The sequence below is a fragment of the Camelus bactrianus genome, chromosome 3 (assembly GCF_048773025.1).
Source record: "Camelus bactrianus isolate YW-2024 breed Bactrian camel chromosome 3, ASM4877302v1, whole genome shotgun sequence".
In the NCBI taxonomy this organism is placed as follows: domain Eukaryota; kingdom Metazoa; phylum Chordata; class Mammalia; order Artiodactyla; family Camelidae; genus Camelus; species Camelus bactrianus.
This window is the reverse complement of record NC_133541.1, coordinates 54,973,206-54,992,817: the sequence shown is the minus strand read 5'-3', so window position 1 is coordinate 54,992,817 and position 19,612 is coordinate 54,973,206. Positions and strand designations below refer to the sequence as shown.

The 19,612-nt window shown below is 42.8% G+C and overlaps 1 protein-coding gene across 1 annotated transcript in view; it reads right to left on the bottom strand.

Annotated features, from left to right (window-relative positions):
• The window catches only part of THBS4 (thrombospondin 4), a 41,602-nt gene extending 25,272 nt beyond the window's left edge, over window positions 1-16,330 (bottom strand). Inside the window, exons 1-2 of the mRNA XM_010949250.2 lie at window positions 16,048-16,330; window positions 10,308-10,511 (exon numbers count right to left, since the gene is read on the bottom strand). Coding sequence (XP_010947552.2) covers window positions 10,308-10,511; window positions 16,048-16,135 — 292 coding nt within the window. The 5' untranslated portion in view covers window positions 16,136-16,330. The remainder of the gene's footprint in view (window positions 1-10,307; window positions 10,512-16,047) is intronic.
• Window positions 16,331-19,612: the final 3,282 nt, after the last annotated feature.

Sequence of the window (19,612 nt, the reverse complement as noted above, 5' to 3'; positions counted from 1 at the left end):
ATCGGCCCTCAGCAACTCACTGTCAGACTTTGTTATAACAAAGCTCAGTCAGAAAACCAGAGGTACGCATGGTTGCAAAGGAGGGATTCGGTGGGAGATCCACTGTCTAAAACAAAAAAGAGCTCCCAGTATTTGGTTGAATGGAAAAAAGGTTATGAATCAGTATAGTTCCATTCTGAAAAAAAGAATTCGTAAGACCTGGAAGACAGACTGGCTAGACGGCCCTTCTATGACTATAGTACAACACGACGCTTCCAGGAGGAAAGGATTGGTTAGACTTAAATAAATGTGGTATGAAGAGAAAGAAAGCAGATGTGAGTAGAAATTCTTGAGGTATTTTAAGTATGGGATACAACAGGAGTTTTACCCCTTTATTGAATATTGTTGAGAATTTATAATAGTAATTGCACGGCTGGAAATTGGAGGCATGGGGTAACCAACAGGGGGGGAAAGTTGAGCCCAAACATATGTGCTAATTCAAGTTTTTAAAACGTCTATTTCTTTCCTTTTTAAAAAGAGTTTTGCAAGTCTCTGGAGTTTTTAGAGGCCAATGAAAACAGCGCCTGGTCCACCAGACTTCAATCAGGTCACAGACACACATACGCAGGACCTTACTTTCACTACGGCCATAACCTCTGTTCCTCAGTAACAGTTTAAGAGGATACACACAGTAGCTTCAAACAAATACCCTTGGTTTTTCTCCCCAGACTGAGATTTCTGTGGAATTCAAAGGAAACCTATTTTCATGGGCTTCTTGCCTGCTTTTAGCAGGCCTTCCAGGGCCTGTGGGCCATGATTTATTTTCATAAGTGAATCGCTAAGTTTAATTTTATAAATAGTACCTAGTGGAGTGCTTTACACCCAACAGGTGCACCTTAAAGGCTGCGAACATGAACTTCCAACGAATAATTAAACGATTGCAGTGAAACCTTTTCACATATAAATTAGAAAGTTTAGAGAGTGTTTAGAGCAATTCAACATCTACCGCAGGCAGCAAAACCTACTCTTGTGTTCAGCTGTTATTTAAGGGCATTCTATACTTCTGCCTTGCTTTGTGTTCAGTGCAACACTGAAATGACAGAGTCCTCACGCTCTTAGATCTTGTGACAATAGCAGGAGGAAAAAAAGGAAAAGAATTATGGAAACTTCCATCTTCCCAACGTCTGTTACAGAACAATTATCAGGTGCTTTGACATTTACTATTCTTCACACCTGATCCAGTAATTCTCATTTCTCTTATGGCTTCCATTTTTCATCTGTATTGTGAATTCCTTACTTCAGTGCTTCTGTATTTATTTTATCTTCAGAGCAGTAAGACTATCCCAGAGGGTAGACAGGCACCTGCTCAGAAAACTCAACACCTTCACATCAGTCACACTGAGTCTAGGAAAACAGCCTAAAGCTCTGATCCCAGGAGCCTGCAGCCAGGGAGTTTCGCTGACTTTCTCCAGAAGCAGCATCATCAGAGGGAAAAGAACAGACATGGTTCCCTTGCTTTCTCCGATCCCCCTTTCCCAACTCACCTCACCCAGTCTTAGCCCAACACACACACATAGCAGAGGGGAGCAAGACAGAGGGGAAAATACTAGCCAGTAGGACTGTCACTTCCCCCTCCAGGAAGAGTGAAAAGCCCGGCTGGAAGCTGGAAGGAGCGGTCTTCTGGTCCACCCCACCTCTGCCCCTCACTGCCCAGGGAGCACCGCACACAGGACAACAAGGCTGCGTACAGCTCTGCGTCTTCAGCTGAGGCACATTCAGTTCTCTTGCTCACATCTCACTGAAACAAGCTGGCTTGGTGATTTCCACCTGGTTCTCTCGCAGTGTGAGTACCAAGAACGCATCTGATGAGATCTGAAGGTTGCAGGTCTTCAAATGGCATTTCTGCCTCTACTCTGTTGCATCTCTGGGTTCCTCTGCCAGATTCCTGACTCACCTTCCTGCTGGGGGTCTCTTTCTGTGCAATCTTTCCAGATTGACAGCTTGAGCTTCTTATAGGACTGCTCTGACCAAGTTATTGCCTTCTCAATGCAACACACAACGAACCAATGAAATCCTTCACTAGCTCCCAAGTGCTTCCTCATTAATGTCTATCCCAGGGCTGGCTCAGCCTTCCCGCCACCTTCCACGCTGCTGACAACCAGCCAAGCTGAACAACCTGTTCTAACAGCCCGCTGTCACTCCTCTCTAGCATTTCCCAGCCTCCCTCATCCTTTTCTTTCTGTGCAGAATGTTCTCTTCTCCATTGCTCTCCCTCCTGCTCCACCACTGTTAGAAACCTGAAGCCAAATCTAGCTCAAACGCACCGAACTCCCTCTAGCCTTCCTTCTTCTTCCGCACGGCTGGAAGTCACCTGCCTCACTCCCTTTCTCGGGGCTTTTCTAGGTGTACTTCTGCGGGACTTGATTCCAGGCATGGCTCGGATACTTACTACCCATGTGACTCTGGGCCCGACATGTCCATTTCTGAAACTATCAAAAGGAGTTAATAAAAGCTGCCCTTCTTACTTCATTTTGTTTTCAGTGGTTGTCAAATAAAAACATGCAAAACTATGAACTGCTGTACAAATGTGGGAATTGGTATGTTTATTTGCATTTATTTCTTATCTTCTCTACTAGAACATAAATCTTTGGGACCAGGAATCTATTTCTTCCTAGTTTTCCCATATGCCAGAGCCTCTGAGAACAGCAAATACAACTATTTATTGAATGAAAAAAATGGATAAAATATTCATGTGTCCACTCTGATTTTTTACTTTTTAAAATATTTTTAAACTCTTGTTATTTAAAAAAAATGTATTTAAAAACTTTTTGGTGGGGGTAATTAGGTTTGTTTATTTATTTATTCAATAGAGGTACTAGGGATTGAACCCAGGACCTTGTGCATGCTAAGCAGGCACTCTACCACTGAGCTATATTCTGCCCCTCAACATTCTGATTTTTTAAAATCCACAATCTTTTAAAAATGTGGGGAGCAGTTTCACTTGGTTTCTTTATATAAATCCTTTCCTTCCAAATTACCATCTTTGTGTACTTGAGAATTTGGAGCCTGTTTTTATGGCTACATTTCCATGCCTGGGGACCAGCCTGACAGGAAGCACGTAGCCTTGCCTGACTAAATGCCATCTCCATGACTGGTAGGAGATGAGGCAGCAAACCCAAGCAGTGAAGATATGAAATATTGCTATCTTGGGAAAGAATTTTCAAAAGGTGCTTTTTGAAAAGTGGACTGGGTAGTCAGAAATATGATGATGTGTTGAATGTCAAAGCAATGAAGCAGGGTGCCAGCTTTAAAGAACTGGAAATGATAATATTTTGTCTGCTTGGGCAAAGGAGTTCAGAGTAACCCGGCCTGCAAGCAGCAAACTCGGAAACATCATCCGGGGCTTTCTGCTTTGCTTGGCAAATGGCTTTGCTCTTTGGCACTTTTAACTATATGATGAAAGCCACTGCTGTCAACCTTTCCTCCCCTTCGTAAATAACTGTACATTAAAAAAAAAGCCTTCTTGCCAGTAATGTCCCCTGTGAGGGACATTCTTCTTTGTCTTCACTCATCTTCATGCTCTATACACTCGGTCTTTGTAACTTTAGTGCTTTGGAAATACACATAAAAGGTAAATCATCAAACTGCTTTTCCTGTAAGTACTCTAGGTGACTCCCAGGTGTGGCAAATGCAGTCTGTGTGTTTTGAAATTTTCTTACAGTCGTTTAAACCAATGTAAAATTTACAGAAAACACACACGCACAAACACATGCATACATGGAGCAAAGAAAACACCCAGTGAAAGGAAGCGCAGCAATTACACTGAACACCTGCAAAGGGCTTCATGTTTTGATAAGTTATGAGACATCACTGTACACAACTATCTGGTAGGCGACAGAGCTGTAAGTACACACAGAATCCCAAGGTCATGGCACAGGAGAGAGTTGCAAAGAAATTTAAACGTCCATGGAACGCTCTCTAGCCTTAGTAGAGCCACAGAATACCAGCATTATATAAGTCATCCAGCTTAATATCTCCCCTCACAAATCCCTTCAATAAAAGTGCAGCCTCTACCAGCCCATTTCCAGTAACAAAGAACTCATTACTTTGCAGAAAAACCCATTTCACTTTTGGATTGCTCCCCAAGATTTTCCTAATTCAGGGCCAGTATCTATTTCCTCTGACTTCTACCAGTGTGTCCTAATTTTACTCTTCAGAACTATAGACAGAAATAATCTTATCCTCAATCAAAATGATATTCTTCAAATATTTTAAGGCAACTTTCATCTCTCTATGTCTTCTGACTCCTTTATTTCTCCAGTTCCTTTTAACTTTTCGACTTTTGAGGTGGTTAAAAAAAAAAAAAAAAAGGGAACCAGAGGCGTGCTGGTTTGGTGACTCCCAAGGTAATCTCTGACTTGACAGGGTCCCTGTGAAACATGTCCACAACCAGACACAGTACTCTAAGATGTGGCGGGACAATTAAGAGTACATTGGGACTGTTAGCTCCCTTAATCTGCCCACATGCACATGTTAATGAAGCCTAAAATGTATGAAGCTTAAAGTTTATGAAGCTTTTTTAAAAAGTTGCATCCGTATATCTGTTCATTCATTCATTCAACAAACATTTTTGAGCAACTAAGTGTCAGGCACTGAGCTCAACACTGGCTGGTTCTTCATGTTGTTGACTAGAGCACTTAGGATAGGGTCTCCCACGTCCTCTATGTCTGCAATTTACTTTCCACTCCTAGAGGATGGGTTGACATTTATTGTTGTTCAATTTCATCTGATTGTGACATACTGTGTCAGCCTGGTAGGATCTTGTAAATCTTGATGATGGCATCTGACATATTCAACTGTCTTTTCCAGCTTTGTGCCAATTGCAAATATAATAAAATATTGTCTATGTTTTCACCTAAGTCACGTATGTATTGAAAAGTTCAATGCCTGGGGTAGAGCCTTGTAGGAAACCACCAGATATTTTGCTCTAAGGCAATTTACCAACCCCTAACAGTACTATTTATCTAGCTCACTTTTTAAAAAAAATACTCAGAAAGGTATAATGGGTGACTTCATTAAAGTCATTAAAAAGTGCGTCATGATTTATTTTTAGTAAACCCATTTGTCTTCAAATAATCCTAGCTTTCTTTTCCAGGCAATTCCAAAATGTGTGAATAATAATACAACCCTCTGGGGGCTTGTCCGAAAGTTTACTAAAATTCTTTCCACTTTCTGCATATGACCACTTTATAACTGAGCTCGTTCAAGGGTACCTCTTAAGAATACTGTGAAAGTTTGAAAGGAAAATGAGTGTTAAGCCTTTAGCACAGCCCTGGTTCCTTGTAAGGGCTCCATAAACATATATATTATTATTAGTGTTTGAGGCATCTCATTTTTTCCCCTTCATTATTTGGTTCAGAATTCTAGTCTTTAAGCTCCTTCATCCCTCTCAAGCTGTATCTCTCTTTAACCTGCAGGCTTCAGAACAACTACTCTGAACTATTTGACATCTCCTATCATAGGCTTGACTGGTTCTATTCTATTCTCCAGAATTCCAGCTAATTCTTGGGGTTCCCTTCATTTCCACAGCACCAAGTTCCTTCCACGTGGCTATCAAATCAAGACTAAAGATGCAAGGTAGGTGGGTATAGCTCAGTGGTAAAGTGCATGCCACACATGCATGAGGTCCTGTGTTCAATCCGAGGTACCTCCATTAAAAATAAATAAATAAACCTAATCCCACCCCCCAGAGTTTTTTTTTTTAAAAGACTAAAGAAGCAGTCTTCTTATGCTTTTTCTGAAAGATGAAGCTTCGTTAAGGTAAGCCAAGAATTCACCAAATCATCACTTTTGGAAGACAGTTGCCTAAATAGTAGAGGTGTCTGTCTCTCATCCAGCCATCCATCCATCTATCCATCTATCCATCTAGTACAAGAACCTGAGATTTTACTGAGCTTCACAATCTAAGCAATGTTATACTTCATATAAGTCAGTTCTTGCAATCAACGTGGGAAGTAGCTATTATCATTCCCACTTTAATGATAGTAAATCGAGGCTAAGAGTGATTCAGAGCTGTATTCATGGTGACATAGTTGTTAAGATTTTTAACTGTAACAAACTCGGGATACTAACTGGAAAGTTGCCTCTATGCCAGATTCAAGAAAATCATCAACTATATCTTCTACCAAGCCAGGTGGTTTTTGTAGAAAGCTTATTTCTACCAAGATCGCACCACCTGCTTTACTAGTAGTCTGATAGAGCATGTCTATCAGAAATACTACCTGTATTTCTTTTACAACCTCATTTAAATGATCTTCACCATGCATCCATTCAAAAAATGATTCTGAGCCAGAACTACTATGTGACAGATATCGTGCACCTCTAGAGTTGCCACAATAATGTATGTCTTTTTTTTTTGTTCGTTTTAAACAAAGCTACTCTTCTCAGCCTTCATCTATCCTATCCTATCTGTTCACGAATCACTTCTTTGTACAGGGCACAAAGGAGCTACAGGCTGCAGTAAACACACAGATGAGTTAAGAGATGCTCAGTTCCTGCCTTAAGGGAGCTTATACCTCCTGGAGTAAAGATCTGTAAGTCATTCACACAAGGCAAACTAAGAGCAGCGCCTCCTCTAGAGGTACAAAGTCATAGAAGGGAAGGTGTCACAAGGAGTGTGATTTCAGTATCTGGAGATGGTGCAGGGCATGTCCTGTGGGGAGCAAAGGGCAAGAGGAAAAGAACAGACAAGGAGAGACAGCATGAGTGGGCCCGGGGAACGGCAGTTAGTCCACCCAGCTGAAGCACAGGCGGCACAGTGGCTGGAAGGATGGACAAGTTGTCAAGGCTGGCTGGGAGTCAGGCAGCGGAAAGCCCTGAATGCCCAGCAGGGGCGTATGCACTTTATTCTGTTTGGGATGGGAAGCCACTACATGTCTCTGGGGTCAGGCCTACCTTGACCAAGTGACGAGGTGGCCATGGTAGGCTGACTTGGCAGAGCGTGAGAGTAGAAAGAGATCAGTGGCAAACTCATTCCTTGTGGTCGTTATGAGACACACTTTAGTTTCTTGTAGGAGCTCATCTAGGGCCCAGACAACCAAATCCTGCTCTTTGAAACTGTACAGTCATCGTCTCCCAAATTATGGCCTTTAATAGACGGAAAGTTCTGTCCTATTTCCTACTCTGGGATTTTAAGTCGCTAGAGATACATCTTGATTTTCTCTGTTTCAGTCTTTTCTATGCAAAGCAACAGCAGAGGAGGTCAGCTGAGCCTTGCCAGTTGAATGATGGGGGCTCAAATTCCAGGCAGATGATTCTCCCACCACCGTCCACAATCACGGCAGGGGTGCACGGCCACATGTATGGGCAGGCCACTCAAGAGGGCTGCTCTCTTGCTCTTCGTCCATCCCCTGCTGGACCAGTCCCTGCTTCACCTGCACCCCACTCACACAAACGTGCTCACTCCCTGCCGCAGCCAGTGTGTCCTAACCCTTAGGCCAGAACGGCTCCGCCTGCTAGTTTATTAAAAGGAGACATCTGCTCTCATGATGGTCATTCACCTGAGGGACTGTGAAGGCTGTGCCCCAGCTGCTGGTTTCCCTGGTAACTGATGAGCCAACCTGACATCAATTTCCCCATAAAAGATAGCCTCCTCCTCCCTAGCATAGGAAAGACCACTGCCTTGTCCTGCCTGCCGGGGTGGGGTGTCCCTCCAGGACTTTTTGTTTCAGACATGTAAGATCCCCTACCCAATAAACCGCTGATGTCTCTGTTGCTGTTTCTGGGCTCCTTCTTCAGATTCAAGGCTGGGCAACCACAAGGCATGTAGGCCTGTGGGGTGCAGCTCCAGACCACCACTGAACACGTCAATGGGGAGGCACAACCACATGCCACGCCTTTTCCTTGGACCTGGCGGACCCAGCGACCACCCTTTCTTGTTCCAGTCAGAATGGGCTGCTGATCCTTTTTTTTTTTTTTTTTTTAGAACTTTCAGACTCACCAGTGATGGCAAATCTGTACTTTTTCCTATTGCTCCAGTGAAATTTCTGTGTCAAATTCTTCAACTCTCCGAACTCTAATACAAGTATAAATTCCTCTTTGTTGTCTGAGAATTGTTATTTCTGGATTCTCTAAGACTCCCTTTAAGAAATATTTTTCCTAAGGCTACTTATGTTTCCTAGTAGGTTGGCGGGTGGAGAGGTGTTCACAATCCTTTCCCCGTCCTTCCCCTTTGACGTGGAGATCAGCTGGTATTCACAGCTGACTCCAATGACTGGTGAGTCTTCAAAAGAAATGCACCAACAACCCCCTTACCCACCCATCTACCTGCCCACATGGCCGGCACTACCCCAGCCTATCCAGAGTGAGCACAAAGAATCAGCTCAAGGGGTAGGGGAGAGTGGAGTGGTAGAGCACATGCTTAGCATGCACAAGGTCCCGGGTTCAATCCCCATCACCTCCATTAAAAAAAATAAACCTAATTATCTCCCCTCACCCCCCCCCCAAAAAAGGAACTAGGCTAGACTCAAAGACCAACAACAAAAAAACCCAAAAAAACCCCAAACCCCGCAAGAATCAGCTCAGGGGAAGTTGCTTTTTTTTTTTTCCAGGCAACAGATTTTCCACAATGGCCAACTTAGAAATAGAGGGTGAGATCTGGTGAGAGTGAATGGCTAGAAGCAGAGTTTTTCACTCTACAGAGGGCCTTTCGGCTACTAAGCTGAGTGAGCTAAAAGGAAAGGCTTTCAGTGCATCTAAAATAGACAGCTGAATGAGAAGCTACTGCTCTTGAGATAAAGCAGGATGGCTTTTATAGATCACAAGCTGAGTAGCTGGCTTGTTGGAGGATAAGCCATTCCTTCAGTAGATGGGAGGAAAGATGGGGCTGTCTGAACCAAGGCCAAGAGACGGGCGAGGTTATGCCCCATCAGGGCTGAAAGTGGGGCGCAGGGAGCAGGAGTGGCTGGACCACCTGCTGAATCACAAAGCAGGTCCCTGACTCCTTCTATAATTTGAAACCTCACCACAGCCCCGGAGAGCCCGTGAGGAACAGACAGAGAAAGCAGACTCACGCGTGAGATGGGAGGAGGGAAGGAGGATACTGGAACTTGACATCAAAGCGCCCCTTTCCTTTTTGCTTTTAACTCTGTAGTCCTATGACAGCTAAGAAGTAGGAACTTCTTTGAGCTTCTAACACTTGCAGATTTGAGTGTTCAATCACAATTAGACTCAGAGTCGGAAGCACTCGAAGTGTCTACTTTAAACAAGTAAAGCAAACTGAAGAAAATGGAATATCTAGCCAGTCCTTTTTTTCTTTTTTATTAAAAGCATGAGGCAGCACGAACGTGTATCTGTCACATTCCTCAGTAAGCAGGAACAGGTGTTGTCCCCAGGGCACGGGTGGAAGAGGAGATGAAAAAACAGCGACCTTTCTCTTTGGAAGGCATTTCTTAGCACATGTAGGAACTCACTTTGACAGTCAAACATCTGACAGCAGAAGGTCCAAACAGGTGACAGTCCTGTGTCTACTGGCACAAAACGGGCAGAAAAGTGAGCAGCTCAATATAGTTCTACTGCTGAGATGTACTGTCTCCACCAATCCAGGAAGGTGCTTACAGAGCCAGGAGTTAGGTCTGCTAAGCCACATGCTTCCAAGGGAGCACAGGAATGGTGTGGGTGGCTGTTCTGGGCTGAATGTTTGTGCACCTCCTAAATTCATGTATCAAAGCCCTAGCATCCAACATGATGGTATTAGGAGTGGGACTTTGGGAGGGAATTAGGTTTAGATGGGGTCATGAGGGTGGGACCCCCATGATGGCATTAGTGTCCTTATAAGAATAGGAAGACGGAGCTCCCTCTTTCTCTCCACAGGCACACACTGAACAAAGGCTATGTGAGGACACAGTGAGAAGGTGGCTGTCTACAAGCCAGGACCTGGGCTCTTACCAAGAACCAAATATGCTGGCACCTTCATCCTGGACTTACCCATCCCCAGGACTATGAGAAGTAAATGTCTGCTGCTTTAGTCACCTAGCCTATGGTATTTATTACAGCAGATCAAGCTGACTATGACAGTGGCCTAATGTTCCTAGGTCCGGAAGGACACGAGGAAGGGAGGATGTCAAAGGTTATTTTGGGTACAAGCAATTCTTTATTTTTTCCCCCAGTATCAACTCACCCTCACTATATAAGTAAAAGAACAATCAGAAGAATTTGGTGTTGAAAACAGAAATGAATGGTGGATGGAACCATCTTAAGGAGAGGAGACCCCAAATCTTGGAATAGGAGGAGAGGATTTTTAAGAAAATGATTTCTGTAAATTTGCTCACCTTTGTTTAAGCGTCCCATCACAGTAAATTCAAAATATTTGCTGTTGTCAGTTGAAGAGTAAAGGCCAAAGATGGTGGCTGTGCTTTTAGTTTGCAGCTTGAAGGTGGAGATCACATAGAGCTCGTTCAAGGTGGGGTCTGCCAGGATCGGCTGCAGAACACTTGGGTTCAGTCTCTGGCTGGCGGATGGGAGAAGGTCAAAGACTGGGGAGAAGGAGGAGAAAGGGATCATTAGTGGAAGATTTAACTTTGGGGCATATTTTTTGGAGGGGGACAATTTGACAGTAAGCTATGAAGTAAATGAATATTGTCATCGTTTTTCCACATTGCCAAACTTGCCAGGTCTTCTTTATCACTCTTACAGTGGCTGGACATTTGAACCAGAGAAACAGCACAATATTCATCACTAGGTTACAGCCCCCAAGAGAAGAGGAAATCTGTAAACCCAGAATTGCATTTGGCTGAAGAAGTGGCTCTGAAAATGCCCACTAGGACAAGCAGATGAGAGCATCCAAGTCATTGTTTCTCTCTCTCCCTTTTTTTTTTAAATTGAAGTACAGTCAGTTACAGTATGTCAATTTCTGGTATACATATATATACATATATTCGTTTTCATTATAGGGTTCTACAAGACATTGAATTTAGTTTCCTACGCTATACAGAAGAAATTTGTTCTTTTAATCCATTTTACATATAGTAGTTAATATTTGCAAATCTCGAACTCCCAGTTTATCCCTTCTGTCCCCTGGTAGTGAATTTCCGCCTTGGGGTCCCTCATGTGCCTCCTGGACCAGAGCCAACTGTCTTTTCCTCGTCAGGGATAAATGACACGGGGAACACAGCAGAAAGCATCGATGTGGTGGGATACAGTGTCAGCAAAACAATCTGCCACCTTTGTGAGACTGAAGTGTTCCCTCTGTGCATTTACAGTTCCCCAATATTTCTCTGTTAAGGAATCCCGATGTAGAAACAAAAACAAAACAAAACAAAAAAAGTGGCTTCAATTTCCTGACTGTACCCTGACTGACAGAGTTGGTCTACAAAAACTAGATGTTGCATTTGTGTTTGTCTAAGTTACTTTTGATGATGCCAGCAGCACTTTCTCTCAAACTTTATGAAAGCTATGAGAGTATGTCCAGTTAATTTAAAAGGCAAAGGCCAAATTTGGGTAGTACTCACTAGAAGTTACTTAGTATTTCTCTTGATTTATGTAAATATTGTTTAAACAACTCCACAGTCTGTGGGAACCTCAGCCTCCAGAGCTGTCTCCTGGATACAATAATCTGGTTACTGAAAAGGGTCATAGTATCCATAATTAATAAAGAGCTCTTACAAATCAATAAAATAAGCATCCCAATAGAAAAATGGGCAAAGAACATGAGAAAACAATTTGCAGAAAAGGACAAAGATAAACAAGCATATATATAAGTGTTCATATGCTGAACTAATGATGAAGGAATTGCTAACTTAAACAATAAGATATTATTTTTACCATCAAATTGGAAAAACAATAAATACAATGATACCCCACTGTTGGTGAGGATTCAGGGAAACGGATACCTATATACTGGTGGGTAAGATATAGACTAGTATAAACATTTTGAAGCCAGTTTAAACAACAGTATCAAAGGCCTAAGACATTCATGCTCTTTCATTTACTGATTCTACTACAGGAATTCATCTTTAAGGAATAATGGATTACATGATGATTTATTTAGGTACAAGGAGAGTCAGCACCAGTGGTAATTCTAGAATTTCTATTTAGGAAGGAATTAGGCAAAAACCTAATTGGGAGAGGTGGGAGACCTGAAGCTGCGCCGGCTTCGCACTTTGTTGCAAAAACATAAACTGTCCTTGGCAGAGACAGGAGGACTTGGGAGCAATTATGGGGATTTCAGCCATCCCAACCATCCTGGGGCACTGCAAATGTTCAAAAAGTTCTTCAGAATATCAAAACCCTGGAAACTGAGTGTCCTATATTAGAGCAGGATAAATGAATTTTGGTCCACCCGAAAAGAGGAATACTATCCATTAAAAAGGGTAAGGCAGCTGAATAAAACTGAGATATGGAAAGATGTTCATGAGCTATTAAATGGAAAAAGATTATAACACTGTATATATATACATATATATATAAAACATGATTCCATTTGAAATACAGATTTGCATAGAAATAGAGATGAAAGATAATACAATAAAAGGCTAACATGAATAGTAGTTATCTCTGGGTTGTATAATTATACATTTTTAATTTCCTTTTCTTTTGCTTATTCAATTTTCTATTTTTTAAAAACAATAAATGGGTACAGCTTTTGCAAGAAAAAAATAAAAGTTATAAAATAAACAGGGAAAAACCTAGTTACTAAAGAGTGTCTACTCTTTCTAAAGAAAATCTATCTTCAGATGGGGTCTGTGCTGTTCCTTTCATGTGTACCAAGGACCTTATACAATAACAAATTTAATACTAGGAGTGTTATAAAGCAGAATTATGATCTTTCTAGCATCCCACATTCTCTAAACATGAAGACTGCTGCCTACTGTACTTCAAAAGGCGCACAGAATTTTTAAGTTTCCAAAGAACTGGAAACTTGACATTCCCACTAGTGAGGGCAAAGAGAAATAAAGCAGTATGTTTAAAAGTTCTATTCATGACAAGGCATCTTCAGAAGAGAAATATGTGTTTAAGGAATGGGAGCTGCACGCAGAGCTAAACTCTTGGTATTCCTGATTCTTGCTCTGACCACGATTACTTCATAATTCAGCTCAGACTAAATTTACCACATTCAATCTGGATGGCTTGTCTAATTCACTGGCTTCTCTCTCAAGAGGCAGAGTTGGGATTAGTTAGTAATGAGTTGGGAGAGTATTTTGAGAAGGAAATGAGACACCACAGTTTTCTATTAATGTCATTACACTTGAGTAATAGTGCCAGGATCGAAGCACAAAGTTCTAGTGTGAGAGGTGAATCACTGCTGCCAATACCGTACTACTGTATGGAAGTCAAACTCATGGTACTAAGAGCAGCAACACAGCTCAGAGGAAAAAGGAGATAAGCAAATTACTCAGCTGAGTTGATAAACACAAGACTAATTAACTCAATAAAAGAATCTATCAGAAACTTGACTTAATCAGATTACCTATGGCAACTAAATTAGCTGAGTAATTTGGATGGTATAGCCTTATTTCATATTTCCATAAAACAGGCATCTCTAAGAAGCAAAATCCACACCTGCAACACACCATGAAACTGCGTTCAAATGTCAGGAACTTATATAACACAAAAATACTATACCCATGAGGTCAAACCTGTCTAATAATGTCTGCAATAAGAAAACTTATCAATTGTGTTTAAAAAGCTTCCCTTCTGACACCAAAAGCAAAGGCAACAAAGGCTAAAACCAACAAGTGGGACTAATATCAAATGAAAGCACTTCTGCACAGCAAAGGAAGCCGTCAACAAAATGAAAAGGCAACATACGGAATGGAAGAAGATGCTTGCAAATCAAATATCTGATAATAGGCCAATATCCAGAATACATAAAGAATTCATACAACTCAATAGCAAAAAACCCAAACAATTAGACTTAAAAGTGACAGGAAATCTGAATCAACATTTGCCCAAAGATATACAGATGACCAACAAGTATATGAAAATATGCCAATACCACTAATCATGAGGGAAAATGCACATCAAAACCACAAGATATCACCTCACACCTGTTAGAATGGCTATTACCAAAAGGACAAGAAACAGCAAGTGTTGGTGAGGATGTGGAGAAAAGGGAAGCTTTGTACATTTTTAGTGGGAATGTAAGTTGATGTATGGAAAATACTATGAAGGTTCCTCAAAAAATTAAAACTAGAACTACCATATAATCCAGCAATTCCCCTTCTGGGTATTTACCTGAAGAAAACAAAACCATTAACCTGAAACAATCTATGTACCCCCATATTCCTCTAAGCACTATTTACAGTAGCCAAGACATGGAAACAACCTAACTGTCCATCAATAGATGAATGCATAAAGAAAATGTGGTGTATGTATATGTATATATGTGTGTGATATACACACACACAGTATTATTCAGTCATAAAAAATAATGAAACTTTGTCATTTACGACAATATGGCTGGACTTTGAGGCATTATGCCAGGTGTAATTAAATCAGACAGAAAGACAAATACTGTAAAATCTCACTTATATGTGGCATCTTAAAAACAGAAGCAAAAACAAACAAAAAAGAACAATCTCATAGACACAGAAAATGGATTGGTGGTTGCTGGATGCGGGGCATGGGGGAATGAGGGGGTGTGAAATGGGTGAACAAGGTCAAAAGATACAAACTTCCAGTTATAAAATAAACAGGTAATCAGGATGTCAGGTACAGGATGGTGACTATAGTTAATAATACTGTACTGCATATTTGAAAGTTGCTAAGAGAGTAAATCTTAAAAGTTCTCATCACAGGGAAAAAACTTGTGGCTCTGCACAGTGGTGGATGTTAACTAGATTTAATATGGTGATAATCTGCAACGAATACAATTATCAAACAATTACGTTGTACACCTGAAACTGATATAACATTATCTGTCAATTATGCTTCAGTTCTTTAAAAAGGCATTGCATACTTTCTTATCTCTCTAGAAGCAAAGTCACAATGAATAAATACTGTAAGGTACAACATTTAAAACATTTCAACCCAAACTAAAAGCAGTACAGTATGCTCTGAAATTACAATTCTGGTTGCCTGGTCTGGCATCAAAATCAGTTATTTGGTAAAATGCAAAGTTTAAGGGCAATTACTGCAACGGGTGGGGAAGGGACCTGAGAATACCCCGCACAGGCATTCTTCATTCTGGCCTCCTAGAAATAACAGTTTTCACCTTAAGTGGTGCGTCTCGTCCAGCTTTCCTTAGTCAGTAATTAATCAATCTCGGGCATCAATTTCAATCAGATAAAGGTCGTCACTGGATAGCCAGTTAGAGCCTTAAAATCTTTTCTTGCTAAGAAAAGCTTCCCTTTTGTCTTTCCAAAGTTCTGTTTAAGCTTAAGTGCTTTCTGTCCAACGGTTATTTTCACCCCATTTCACAAAGGGGGGTTGAAAATTGATTATCCAGGGTTATTTATTGAATTTTTACCTCTTTATAGACAAAGACTCATATCTCAGTCTTTCCGGTTCAATTTACCTCAAGAATCAAGAAATCAAGCCAACTCCCAAAGGAGGCTTTGGGGTCCGAGCAAAGTTGGAGCAGAAAAAGGCGAGCGGCAGGGACGGTAGAGTAATATCGCACCTTTCTTGGGGATGTGAGCCTCAGACTGAGCGAACATCTCTCCCGCCTCATCGAAGGATTAAGGTTGCAAGGGCTGAGGAGAGGGCCTGCCAGAGAGAGCCTCAGAGGACAGAATCCGCATTTCACCCTTCTCCTGACAGGACGCGTTCGAGGTCTAGGGCCTCCCCTAGGCTTGGAAGAAAACCCCAAGCCTTTGCATAAACTGAAAATAAGGTTTTCATCCCCCAAATTATTTATCTCCGAAAACTCTAATCTCTAATTACTCCAATCACAATATGCTTTGACTCGGGCCCCAGACGGACAGAATGGTGCACAGCGAGGCCCCAAGAGCCAAAGGCCGAGCAGGGCGCAGAGCTGGTCTCTCCGTTCGCCCAAGGGGACGGCGGGCTCCGCGACCGTGACCGAGGGACCAGAGCTCGTGGCCCCCGCCCCGGCTCGCGCCCACTTACCCTGCGGGGTGGCCTGAGCGCCGGCCCCCAGCCACGGCTGCAGGGCCAGGTGCAGCAGGAGCAAGGCGGCTCCTCGCGGAGCCAGCATGTTGGCTTTTCCTGCTCCCCGCGGGCGCCCGCGAGTCACACAGCAGCGGGGGTCCCGCCTGGGTGTGCGGGCGGCGCGCGGCCTCTGGGTCGGGCTCCCGCGCGCGGCGCAGGTGAGCGGAGCGCGGCGTGCGGGCTGCCGTCGGGGGCGGCTCTCGCGTCCTGGCGCCGCAGGGATGGGTGCGCCGGCGGCTGGGCTGGGCTCTTTATGGTCTGGCCGGCCCGGGGAGGGGGAGGGCCCAGGCGGGGGCGGCCCCCTTGGCTGTGATCTCCTCCCACCGGGAAGCGTGGGGGCGGCCGGAGCTGGGAGCGCGGGCGGCGGACAGAAAGGCGTGAGCGTTGGGACTGGGGACTCGAAAGATACCCCGGCAAGCCGGTCTCGGGGTGGGTGGGCGTAGTCGCCGGCCCGGGACCGGCGGGGGGGTTTAGGAGGATGGGAAGAGCGAGGGTGGGCAGCAGGGGGCTGGTGGGAAAGTGAGGACGCGCAGGACAGGGTAGAGATGAAGAAGAAAGGGGCAAAGGAGGAAGGAAGTAACACTGACCCGCTAGCGCTAGGCACCATCAGTCTCCTACCTCTGGTACTCCTTTTGTTTTCCAAACAGAAGAACGTCCTTTGGACAGGCTTTTAAGGCCCATCTTGGGTTCTTTTCCCCAAGGAACCCTGAAGGATCTCCAGGAACGTCGCCCCCTAAGATGGTCCAGAGAACAATTGGATTCTTTTATTTCTTCAAGCTTGTCTTGAATACTTCAGATGTTGACTTTTTCCCATCAAGTTTTGAGACATGAACAGTGAATGTTTCAAAGTTTTTGAGTTTTTAGCAGAAGTAAAACACATCTTTAAAGAATCCATCCAGACAGAACCATTTACAGGATGGTAGCGTTTTATGGAGAATTTATTTTCAGTCCAGTTTCCGAACACTCTGCCCACTTCTGTTTCGCCTTCCCAAAAGGTTCCATGTGACAGTTTAAAGCTATGGTAGTAGGACCTAAAAGAGACAGAAGAAGCATAAGGAATTAGTCTTCCTCCTAGGCAAAGCTCCCTAAAAATAATGTGGATTAACGAGAGGAAAAAATATTTCAGAACAATGGCAAACTTTTCCCTCTTAAACAATCTTGACTAATGGAGAAAATCCAGCAAAGTATTTATATCCCTATTTTTATGTCTCAGAGAATCCCACTTCAAAGTTTAAGAAGCTGTCTGCCACAAGCTGGAAGATTAACTCATTTTACTCCCAAACTCTGCTGGAATGACCCTTCGCTAATTATGATTCCATTTACAGCTAATGACCTGGAAATTTGTGAGCTAAATTCAGAGCTCATTTCTATTTGAGGTCTAAGCTAAATTCAGAGCTCATTTCTATTTGAGGTCTAACATAGTTCTAATCCAGGCTTCATTTAATGCCACATTACACTAAAGTCACTGTATGGTGTGGACTGCCATATGCCTATGTTGTGAGAGAGCCCCGAAGAGACAAAGGGTGCATGTTTCCAGCAATGTGACTACACTAATGAGATGGATTAGACTAGAGACTCTTCACATCTCCAAACAGTGTCCTCCGGAGTGGCCTGGGTTGGAGGGGGCTCCAGGCTCCCAACTTCTACTTTAAGCACAATAGCTTTCCTTGTATAAGTTTTATACAATGGATTTTAGAGTAAGTTATTGGAAGGCAGATGCCATTTTTTAAGTCATCTTTGTTTAGTCATCTTTGCCAGGCATCCTCTAATCTAGAAAATTCCCATCAAAATGGCTTAAACAAGTAGGCACATAACGAATTTTGGTTGAAACTGGATGACTACTAAGTGTAATTGAGCAACAGAAGGATCAGATGACTTTCTGCTAGCCTAAGGGAACTTACAATTTAGTTTTGCTTCTAAAAGAGACTGCATTTTTAATGAAGCCATTCTTTGGGGATTCTCAATCAGCTTTTTCTTCCTATCCTCAGAATCAGGAGGAATTTTGAATACAATAAAATGCATTAAATTGGCCGTGAAATATGTGGTAAAGGAAGAGAAAGGGTTAATCAGTTTATTTTCTGTGCCACCTCATTAAAATATCTGATGTTAACACTTAACAGACTGAATTTTAATTTAAGAATGTATTAATTTACTTAACTTCTCCCCAGTATCAGACTGTGAGCTCTTTGGCACGCTCTCATTTATTTTTGTAGTCCTAATTCTGAGTACAATGCTGGCACCTGATAATGAGTAGCTCATTGAACTGGCTTTCCTTCTCTGAGTACTGTAAAGCAGGATAAGAGGCTGTGATATGTTGCCATCCATTTGTACCGTGGATTGCAAAAGCAGTCACAGCGCTTCTATACAGATCCTTTGCTTTCCTGTTGTAAGCCTAGGCTTAGCCATGTAGCTTTCTTGGTCAACAGGAATTTAGCAAAAGTCCTACAAGCAGAAGCTTTAAACGTACTTGTGTGATGGGACTTGCTTACTCTTTCACACTTGGCTTTGCTGTGATAGCGTGGCCGTGCTAGCCCGCTGGAGGATGAGACACGGTGCAGAGCTAATTCGCCACAGTCATCATAGGCAAAGCCACCTGAGAGCAGGCGACAGCTGCTGACTCACACAGGTGGGTAGATTCAGGCAAGATCAGCAGAGCCCTGTTGTTGACTCCAGACATGAGAGCAACAAATGTTTATTTCTGTATGCCATTAAGATTTGGGGGTTGTTTGTTATGTAACATAATTATAGCAGTATGATGTTACTGTAGCAAATGATAGACTAGGTTTCATTCATTTTTAACTGTTGTAACACAGAGTATTACCCCATTTTTGATGATTGCTGACAGCTCTCAAGCTTCACCATTCCCTTTCCTCTTGGTCCATGTCTGAGCAAGTTGATAAGAAAGCCTGGGGGCTCCTTCCTTTGGTGCTGGTAGGGAGTTCAAACTGTGCAAGCCCTAGACCCTGCACGGGAACTCCCTCCCCAGCCCCACCCCCCTGCCATCCTGAAAACCCCAAAGCCAGTCTCCTTTCCCTGCTCTCTCAAGCCATCCTCAGACCAGCTGGGGAATCCATCCTGCTCTCACCAGAAAGCCTCTCTGTGGGAGTAATATACCTTTTGAAACCATTTTGCTGCTGGGAGTAGGGCTATCTCCTCGTGCTCCTGTTCTTCAGGAGTGGGAGTAGGTCCTCCTATTACAGACTGCTATTTGGCACAGCTGAGTAGAAGCTTTATACATATTTGTTAATTGATATTTGAATAAAGTTAGTTATCATTAGTTATGTCAAGTTTTCCAGTTGAATTCTTGAAGGGAATCGACATGGAGGATAATTCTTACCATTTAAAGATGGTTTAAAGGGAATATGGTTTACACTCTAGTGTGTGAGGACATTTACCCCACAGCACTGGAGAATGTGGACTTCGGGCTACTATTTAGTTTAGTGTTGATAACAAAGGAAGGTTCTTGACTAAGTGACAGGAAAATAGCTTCTCTAGAAACTAGTTAACACACAGAAGGGCCTAG